Source organism: Berghia stephanieae, chromosome 14 (genome assembly GCF_034508935.2).
Source record: "Berghia stephanieae isolate SIO BIC M18660-M18661 chromosome 14, UCSD_Bste_1.3, whole genome shotgun sequence".
NCBI classification, from domain to species: domain Eukaryota; kingdom Metazoa; phylum Mollusca; class Gastropoda; order Nudibranchia; family Aeolidiidae; genus Berghia; species Berghia stephanieae.
In genome coordinates this window covers 26,458,478-26,469,241 of record NC_088373.1, presented here as the reverse complement: position 1 = coordinate 26,469,241, position 10,764 = coordinate 26,458,478, and the positions used below count along the sequence as shown (strand labels likewise).

Sequence of the window (10,764 nt, the reverse complement as noted above, 5' to 3'; positions counted from 1 at the left end):
CATGACCACAATTGCCCCAAAAGCAGGCTCAAATCAAGGAAAAGCTTCCTCACAGTAGAGAGCCTTCACCCAGACCACTCAGCAATCTTCCGCCTGGACAAATGGGTAGAATGGGACAAGACAGCAAACGATGCCCTCCAGCCCCCAACAGAAAAGCTCCCAGCAGGCACAGACCTCAAGAGAAAAGAATGGGTGGCGTTGAACAGAGCTAGAGCAAAGGTGGGAAACACCGCCACCAACCTCTTTAAATGGAAAATCTCACCGGGCACTGAATGCCCATGCGGTCACCCCAGACAGACCATGGACCACATCCTGTCTGAATGCTCGCTGGGACCTCACTGCACCAATGCTGACCTGAGGGAATGCAACCAGACTGCCCGGGACTGGCTGACTCACTGGCGCGACAAGATATGATGATGATTGCGAAGCGAGTGCTCTACCAACTGAGCTATTGGGGCCCCGTTTCTTGTTTAGATCACCATAGTAAGAGTGTGCAATTATATATATATATATATATATATATATATATATATATATATATATATACATATATTGGAGATGATATATAGCGCTTTACATGGGGTCCCGAGCCAACAGCAACACTTAACATTTAGGACGGGACATGACGCCTGTTAGGCTATATTACAGTTTTTTTTTTTTCTGACGGAGACAACGTTGTTAACGGCCAGGTACTCATTTTACACATGAGTACGGTGAGAAAATATGAGTAAAGAGCCTTTTTTCAAGAACTCAACTATGCGCAGAGCGAGACTCGAACTCAGGACCTTCCGATTCGAAAGCGAGTGTCATACCACAAGACCACATAGCTGCACATGAATCATCCGTCTTGGACACAGACCGACACATGAATCATCCGACTTGGACACAGACCGACACATGAATCATCCGTGCGCGTCGACACAGACTAAACGTTCCTGCTTGCATTACGTACCGAAATGCATGCATTGAGATTGGCATGGTCAAGTCGTGTCAATGGGGAACAAAAGTGTGATGTCAAAAAACAGGTTCCTATCTCAATGGAAGTTTAACTCACTCAACCCTAACACCGGCTATATCCGTCTGTTTACCCCATGCCTATTTATTGCATTTTCTTAGACAAATTATAGGCGTGATATCAAAGCTATTGTTTTTAATTTTTACATGTTAATGATTGTTGAATAAAAACAAATCAATATACATGTTCATTTTTAATACATTTTTTTTCTCTCCTATTTTGAAGAGTAGCAAAAATCTCTAGGATTGAGTGAGTTAAAACTATTCTTCCCGAGGGTTGAATACATAACTTGTGTAAATTATGATCTTCTGGTTTCAGAGTGATGGCATCCTATTTTCTAGTCTAAATCAATGCTTGTCGTCAATAAAGATCATCCAGTCTCGCTCTTTTACGTCCCGTGATCCTTAGAACCTGCCTATAGGTAGTATTTTGCTACTAAACTCGTAATGCCACCTTATTATTCAATATGTAACCTATTCATTATTAGTCCTCCGAAGGACTGGTTACATACACGTTTCCAAAGATTTTGGAACCGAACCGAGATAGTAGAAGATGCGACGTCACTTTTCTTCCCTATTCGATTGAAAGATAATGCGTACAGCACAACTTGTTGTTTGAGGCGATCTATTCGCTTAATGTGGCAAGTCTTGAAGAATTTGTATCTTGAATGCAGTTGAGATTATGATATGGGAAATGACGAAACTGGATTATCATCTAAGATGTGATGTCACATCGCCCTCTCTTCCGGTTCAAAACTCTATGAAAGTGTATATGTTATGTTTCATATTGAATAAGATAAGATACGATAATATATACTTTATTGATCCTGAATGGAAAATGGAATCAATCATAAAGTGGCATAACTATTTTGTTGCGGGGACGTAAAGGAGCGAGGATGGATGATCTCTATTGTCGACCAGCATTTGTTTTGGCAAAAAAAAAAAAAAAAATGCCATCTCTCTGAAGCAAAAAGATCTTCGCGCAATGTATAATTAATGTATACAGTTTTCCGGACGACTAGTTCCACACTTCCAAGGAAATTGAGAGCAGTATTTATTATAATTTGATGATGGGGGCGAGGGGAAAACATCTTGACCTTTTCTTTGCTGACGAGGATTCGGGGACAGGTTATTTTTTTAGCCGGTCCGACTGCTCCAACGCCAACGTCCAACAACCAGTTGCACAAATCAGTTGCTTTTTTTTTTACCTGAAGATCAAAGACTAGGGTCAAGAAGTAACGAGTAACGAGATATATGTGTTACGACCATTTACGTAATAGATGATAATGGTTACGACCAATCAGATTCATGGCTTTCGTTCCTATCCTTGACCTTGTGTGACACGAGCAGTGACGTCAAAGAATTCACAACTGTGCGTGCGAACAATTCCCCCAGTTTGGTCGTTTACTCTCCAAATTTGATATTTCTGATTCTACAACTTTTGCTGAACAGTAATAATCGAGTGAAAAGTCAAGAAAATAAACTTAAAATTCTATCTATTTGAGAAAATTAAATTTAATTTACAATAAAATTTCAGCTTGATCATTTCATTATCCCATTAAATCAAGAATAGCATAAATTTAGTTGTAATTTTATAATGCTCCTGGTCCTTAACAAACTAAGGTCAATTCATCAAATGTGTGTCAAAGTGTGTCGCGATTAATGCAGGGTTGCCAGTTTGGCATTTTAAATGCCAGATTCCAAAAATCTGGCATTTTTGAAAACCGTTTGGCATTAGAAAAATCATTTGGCATTTGGCATTTTCATTTGGCATTTTCTTTTCTTGTATATTATACTTCAAATGACACCTTTTCTTAATTATTTCTAAACGCGTAAAAACAAACATCTTCACATTTCTTTTTCATTCTTAAAATCCAACCGTGGTGTAGTGGTTTAGCACTCCACTTAGTAGTCAGTAGGTAAATAATTACCCCAACAGGAAATTTAGTATAATTCAAAAAAAAAAAAAAATAAAAGAAAAAGAAAAGAAAACGCTCAAGCCACCAGGATATGATAGTAAATTGTCTATCAAAAGTGAGTAGTTTTCTTAGTGGGGGTGGGAGTCAACAGACTTTGGCATTTTTTTGAGTGTTTTGGCATTTTTTGAGTCTTCCCCTGGCATTTTGTTGAAAAATAATCTGGCAACCCTGGATTAATGTGTGTGTGGTCAACATTATGCAATTTCGTCAAATTCACTGTTATTACATTATGTGTCAGTTCTGTGGCTAAGTGGTCAGTCACGAATCAATATGTCAATTGGTGAATGTAATTCGCTTAGTCATTAGACTTTAGGTACGCCGTTCTCGGCAAAAATTACTTTCTAGTCTACACACTACTCTACAGTCTACACTACAACGTAACTGTTGTATTGTTCATTGTTATTGTTATTATTTGTTATCTTTTAACTTTTACAATTTTTCATGACTCATTCATAATTTATATTGGTGAGGCATCGGTCATTTTACTCGAACTTGACAAATATGGCATCTAACTACGAAGATTCTCTGTATTCATCTTCATCGTCCTCCGAATCGGAATATTCAAGCGAACATCTGGAAGATCTTTCTTATGCAGGATTGCACACAATACCTGACTGTGTATGTCAAAGAGCATCAACCATTCATTCCCTCCAGTTGGACAACAACGAAATCTCTAGTCTTCATACCAATATATCACTATTCAAGAAACTCATAACCCTCGACATTTCTTCGAATGGAATGTCATTTATATGTGATGAGATTTGTAGTTTACCAAAATTGAGAACACTCATAGCAAAAAATAACAAATTAAATGTGAGTTCATTCCCTAAAGAATTTGGCTCCCTTCAATCTTTGGAGGTTCTAAATGTTAGTGGCAATCTTCTTGACTCGTTTCCAACTCAATTTACCAGGCTTGAAAAGCTTCGTGTTCTACACATTGGTGGCAACAGAATGAATGAACTTCCTACATCTCTCAAACAGTTAACAAAGTAAGTATTTATGTTTGTGTGTGTGTGTGTGTTTTAAAATGATAATATTCAAGTTGTTCAACCATGGACACGAAGGTATAGGCTTGATTTAATATTGTTATAATGGACAATATTTTGTGTTGTATCTTGTATTTCCATGACAACAATGAGCCCATAACAATTTTGGCTAATCAGACCTGTAGATATGTACAAGTCGGTTTTAGACAGTGATTTTAAAAATGATACAAGATTCTAAATATGTAGATTTGTAAGAATCATTTCCGCATAAGTGCTATTTAGCTGTTAAGTAAACACTTCATTTTGTTTACATTTCAAGATCCTTTTTCTTGTGGACAGCCCTGCCAAATATTTATCTGCCGTCTGCCTTGATTTTAAGTGATGTATTCGTGTTTTTATTGTTTTTGTTATCGGCTGAAAAAAGGGTTTTGAGCCCGCTACATTCCGTGTTTAGTATTTTATTCTTTATCGAAGCAATTATAACATTCATTTTTGTTCATTACTTTTTACAATCCAGTTTATTATCAATTTTGTCGGCTTATTTGTCAATCCTGTCTATTATTTTTCATCAATTTTCTATCTTTACCCAACAGGCTGAAGATGTTATATTTAGGGGGTAACCAGTTGACAGAGGTGCCCGCCGAATTGGGATGTATGTCTGAATTGGAGTCCTTGGTGCTGTGCGACAACAAACTAGTCAGTCTTCCTCCAACCCTCATTCATCTGGGTAAATTAAGAAGCCTCAGCTTACACAACAACTGCTTATCTACATTACCAACAGAGATTGTTGCCCTCAACCTTGTTGAGTTGAGTTTACGTAACAATCCTTTAGTCAACCGATTTGTTCAAGTAAGTTAAAATTGTCAACAGTTCAGTTGATGATGATGAAAAAATAAACTATAGTCACATGCATTGAATCCTCTCTATAGTATTGACAACTTTGTTCAGGGACCTCTAGTTGAAGGGAACATAACCACGCCCCTCGGGACAGTCGTAGGAAAGTAAACAATAGCAATTAGTGCTAAACAAGCACAGATGTCCGTTCAATTAATGGGACCTGTACAATGATTGTGATGATAAGTCTATCAAGTCAAAATTTATGATTCAAGTGTTGAATAAAATTTGAAGTCAATTTCTCTTATCTAGTTAGACAAAACATTTTATGACTGTAAAACAATTTCACAGAGCTTTTTATTGGGGCAAGGAGAGATATTTTCTGCCTGTAATATCTTTTATATTTCTCTCACTTATCGTAGAATTCTTTCCCAATGTAAATCCCCTTGTAAATCATCTCTCTGTTAAGCACTGTTATATTTTTAATTTTTAATATCAATGTCATGATTTGTAAACATTGAGTGTGTGTTCCTTTCAGTGAGGACACATGCTTAAGTTTGGATGAGACTTTAAGGTGATCTCAAACTAAGTACACTGATATTGTACTCTTGGAATCTACTTCTGTTCCTTTTTTGAACCATTCCCCTTTGTCTTAAATTTCCTCGCATACTTTGAATTGTTAAATCTAGAATTTTTGACTTCCATATTTTCTTCCTTTTTCCTATGAAATGACCTAAATGCGTCACAAGCACTTTAAAACCCTTTAAAAATATTAACCTCTGACAGGGAACCACTTTTTCTCCTTTAGAAAACAAAAAAAATTGAATTTGATAAATTTGGGTCTGTTTTTACCACAAAAAATAGTATAAGTTTGTGATGTATAGAAACCAGACACAATTGATGGTATGTAGTCCATATGTAGGCCATTAAGGTGGTGATAAGTGAATTGTTGGAATTGTACCTACCTAAATTTTACTTTTGCTTCATATTTTTAAAAAAATATTCATTGACAGGATCTAGTCTACAATCCCCCATCCCTCCTAGAGCTTGCTGGTCGCTGTATCAAAGTGGAAAAGTTGACCTACACGAATGACGACTTGCCCATCAATCTGATTCAATACTTAGCTTCAGCTCTCAGCTGTGTTAACCCTAAATGTAAAGGTAAGTAAATGCCAATGGATGGACAGTATTTTCTAGAATTGTCACTTGCCCCTAACATCATCATCATCATCATTATCATCTCCACTACATATATAAGTATAAGTGTTCCTCATCTCCCATGGTGGGCAGGCGGTGACTTGCTATGTCTTCTATCCCCCATATCTGTTTTCCATTTCCATGTTGCTCAATCATCTCTGTCTTTGTTCTGGACTGAGATTACTCAGGGGTTTTCCTGTCCTGGCAGTTTTCTTATCTGGGAAAGAGACAGCCAATTGAATTGCATGGTACCTTTTTTGAGAGATGATATTTTTTTTCTCCTTGTAAATCATCTCTGTTACTGTTATGCTTTATTATTATTGTTATTATTTTTTTTTAAAATACTGTATATTATTGTATATTGTATTTGTAAACATTTGAGTTTATCCTTCCTAGTGGGCTACTTCACTTGTGCCTGGATTTAACTTTTAGGTGTCAGAATAGGCACATTGATGTATTTATTGTAGAATCTTTTGTTCCCTATTCACACCAGTCCCCCCCCCCCCCCCCCCCCCCCCCCCCCGGCGGGTGGTTGGATGGGAGCATCACCCTTGAATCATATACCTATGATGTTCGCATGGGTGTACGATCCGATAGTGATGTCGTTTCTTCTTCTCTTTACTAGCCTATCCTGCTTCTTTGGTTTGTGATTGTATTTTTGACAGGGGATTTTTTTTTTTCTGTAAATCTTCTGCCTGTTTGTTCTTGGTTATTTATAATTTAGCTTATGATATCTTTAGGTTATGATTTTGATTTACATTTGTACTATTTTTGTTAGATTGCTTGTTTTTTTGTTTCAGCAGTCTCTCATATAACCCTAATTGTGTTGGAAGAGACCTAAAGCAACAAACAAACAAACAAACACCAGTCCCCTTTGTCTTCATTTTTCTTAAGTCCTTTTTACTTCATATTATCTACAACTTTCGTCTATCATCTTAATTTTTACTGGCGCTGAAATGGCCTAATAATGTTGCAAGCGGCTTCAAACCCCTAATAATAAACAAACGAATGTTTCCCACCTATCATCATTAGGCCTAAATGACCTAAATGTGTCGCAAGCACCGTAAAACCCCTTAAAAACAAACAAACCATCATCATTGTTATAATCATTTTTATCATCATCATCATCATCGTCATCATCATCATCATCATCATCATCATCCTTGTTATCATCTATATTATTGTCATAATCATCATCATCATCATAATTTTTATCATCTTTATTATCATATTCATCATCATCATCATCATCATCATCATCATCATTTCCACTACTTATTCATAACAATATATAAATAATCTTTGAAATATCTCCCTCACCCACAGGTGTTTACTTTACGTCCCGATTCGAGCATGTCAAGTTTGTTGATTTCTGCGGCAAATACCGTCTTCCCTTACTCCAATATCTGTGTTCACCAAAGTGTTCTTCCACTTCCTTGAGCTGTGACAGTTGTGACAGCGAGTCCGAGGAGGACGTCGCCAGAGAGAGAATGAGCAGAGTTTTGTTGGGCTAACCATTTTGACAATCATGACAATCACAGCCTTCGAATTATATTTTATTTCTTATTAGAATTGTCTGGATCTCTGTATTCTTTTGTGTCAGTTAAGGCACAAGACCGAGGGGCTAGAGAGAGCTCATTCGACCACAGGTTCGGATGAAAAAAATTTGTTTACCGTCAACTGGGGTGATTTTGCCTCTCGCAAGATTGCCGATTGTTGGTATATCTAAGGGATTCAGTATTTTTTTAAAAACCTCAGTAAATTTCCCAATCACCTGTTGAATGGAAAAAAAATGTAAGTATGTAAGCAGTGTTCAGAAGTTGGTGTTGGCATAATATGTGTTTGTGTAAAAGCTCTGTAAATGTTTTCCTAAATTGGCGATTCTGCTCTAAAATTGAATAGATTAGATTATATTTAGTTATGTGACTAAAAAAAAATCAAGCCATCTAATAAGGGAAATAACTGCAACAAGCCTGAGAACACTCAAAATGCTCTAAATCTGTCAAAATAGAGTCACCCCTAGAGGAAAAGTCCTCCCAGTTAACGGAATATCTGATGAGTTTACATTGGATCTTGTGGAGATATTGAAGAATTAGCAAAGAAAATGAAAAATCTTCCATCCGTTTCATTTATTTATTTATTTTTTTTTTAAATTATGTTTTTCCTTTTTTTTTTGTTTAACAAATGATTTTGACACAGTTGCAAACGTTTCTGTTTGAAGCTGGAAAAAATGGAAAACTTTAATAAAAAATGTCAAACTTGTGGCCCATTGCATCGAAACAGTATTATGTCAGGACGAAGTTTCATATAAGTGGGAATAAATTCAATTTCCAGCACCGCTAGTTCATTCCTGACATGAAACTGCTTCGAGGCGGTGATTCATGATGAGAGGCACTTACTGTGTCCTCTTGGATGGGGTTCCTGACCTCCCATAGTGGGCAGCGAACACTGTGTCTTCCTAACCTCCCATAGTGGGCAGCGAGACACTCACTGTGTCTTCTTGGATGGGGTTCCTGACCTCCCATAGTGAGCAGGGAGGCACTTACTGTGTCTTCTATCCTCCTTATATAATCTGTTTTCCAACATACTTTCTGTCTTTGTCTTGGAATGGAATTACTCGGTTTTGACCTAGCCCTCGCCAGAACCCTCGCCTGGGAGGGGAATAGTCAAATGTATAACTATAGTTTTGGGAGATGATTTTATTTTTCCTTGTTAATTATCTCTCTGTTATTTACGTTACATTTTCTTCTTGTTTTAAATATATTACAATGGTTTGTAAACATTTGAGTGTATAGCTTTTAGTGGGGGCCTGTGCTTTTGTTTGGATGAGACTTTCAGTGTTCTCAAACTAAGGGCACTGATAGTTTGCTCTTGGCATCTACATCTGTTCCCTATTTGAACCCTTCTCCTTTGTCTAACTTTTTCTCTTGTGCTTTCAATTATAAATCTTTAACTTTTTTGACTCTCCCATTTTCGTTCTTTTTTTTCCTTTTTTTTTTTTACTGGCGTTTAAATTACCTAAATGTGTTGCAGGGCTGTAAAGCCCTTTTAGGATAAACCAAAACACAACCCTATATCTAAGATATTTGTGTCCATCCTAAGCCCAACAAGAATCATAAAAAAACCATGCATTTTAATGTTTTCTATATACTTTGTTCTATTGTTTAGTCTCTACTACAACGACAACGCATTTATTATAAACACATTATAATTGTGTGTTAAAATGAATTATTAATTCTTTTTCCTTATTATTATAATATAATATTCCTTAATATTATACTGGTGAATTTGTCATGATCTAAATGTGGTCCACTGGTTATGACACTCGCCTTCAGTATGCGGAAGGTCCAGGGTGTGTTTCCCACTCTGAGCAGTTCGTATTTATACTTGGGTGTAAAATGAGTACCTGGCCATTAAAATTGTAATATCGCCTAACAGGCACCCTGTCTCGTCCTCCTTGTTAAGCGCTGCTGTTGGCTAGGGATGCCTTTTAAAGCACTGTGAGCACATATAGTAAATATTGCGCTACACGAATGCTTTATTTATTGATTAAAATGAGTTTTGTATTTTACAGACACCGTGTATTATTTTTCCCCCTGACAGTGTATATGCCACAGCATTATAAATTTGGATCACCCTGTAATGATGTAATATTATTTGCCCTATAATAAATTGTTAATGCACCTACTATGTCATTCTTCATAGAATACATTTTATTTTCTTTTGATTTCGGTCACATAATTATTTACCTTATTTCAAATATGGATGGATTTAGTGACCCCCCTCCCCCCTAGATCCATTAGATCTGGTGGAAAGTACCTTGCGATAGGCTGTTGTTCATTTCACGCTATAGAAACCAGGGTAAACTCCGGCTCCATGGACTACTAGGATCAATGGATCATTCAAAGGGTTTCTGGGCAGGGAGGCACTTACTGTGTCTTCTAATCCTCATATCAGTATCGGGATTCCTACAGCAATTCCATTGTGGAATTCAAGGAGTTTCCAGTATCGGGATTCCTACAGCAATTCCATTGTGGAATTCAAGGAGTTTCCAGTATCGGGATTCCTACAACAATTCCATTGTGGAATTCAAGGAGTTTCCAGTATCGGGATTCCTACAGCAATTCCATTGTGGAATTCAAGGAGTTTCCAGTATCGGGATTCCTACAGCAATTCCATTGTGGAATTCAAGGAGTTTCCAGTATCGGGATTCCTACAGCAATTCCATTGTGGAATTCAAGGAGCAATGTGAATTATTTTAAATTGTAGGATTCAAACAAAGATTAATTTCCTTCGATAGTTAGTTTCTCCACTAGGAGAGGCAACTCAACTCCTTGACTGGTGCTTCCTCAGAGGTGTATTAAGGTCCTCAAATTTACTTTTCTTCAACTTATCTGAAGATATCAATAATGCATTTGATTGAACAATAAACTTCGTGGTATTCAAATACTCTGCCGTATTTTGCTATTTTTTGTTTTTTTGTTGTCAAGATCTGAAATCTCATTCATTGGTTTGGTCTCATTCACAGGTTTGGCTTTCTTCACTTTCAACACCTCTTGCTCCCCAAATTTCTCCCCCCTGGGTGGGGTTCCTGACCTCCCATAGTGGGCAGGGAGATACATACTCTGTCTTCTATCCCCTTATATCTGTTTTCCAACTTGCTTTCTGTCTATATCTTGGAATGAGATTACTTAGTTTTGTCCTGGCCCTGGCCAGAGTCTTGTCTGGGAGGGAAACAGTCAAATGCATAGTTA

General features: G+C 37.0%; 1 protein-coding gene across 1 annotated transcript; it reads left to right on the top strand.

Moving 5' to 3' along the window:
• The first annotated feature begins 3,135 nt into the window (after positions 1–3,135).
• On the top strand, positions 3,136–10,457 carry LOC144960119 (leucine-rich repeat-containing protein 58-like). The gene is made up of 4 exons (XM_078893095.1): positions 3,136–3,982; positions 4,573–4,828; positions 5,827–5,974; positions 7,337–10,457. Exons 1-4 carry the CDS (start codon positions 3,495–3,497, stop codon positions 7,522–7,524), a joined length of 1,080 nt encoding a protein of 359 aa, XP_078749221.1. The 5' UTR covers positions 3,136–3,494; the 3' UTR covers positions 7,525–10,457.
• Positions 10,458–10,764: the final 307 nt, after the last annotated feature.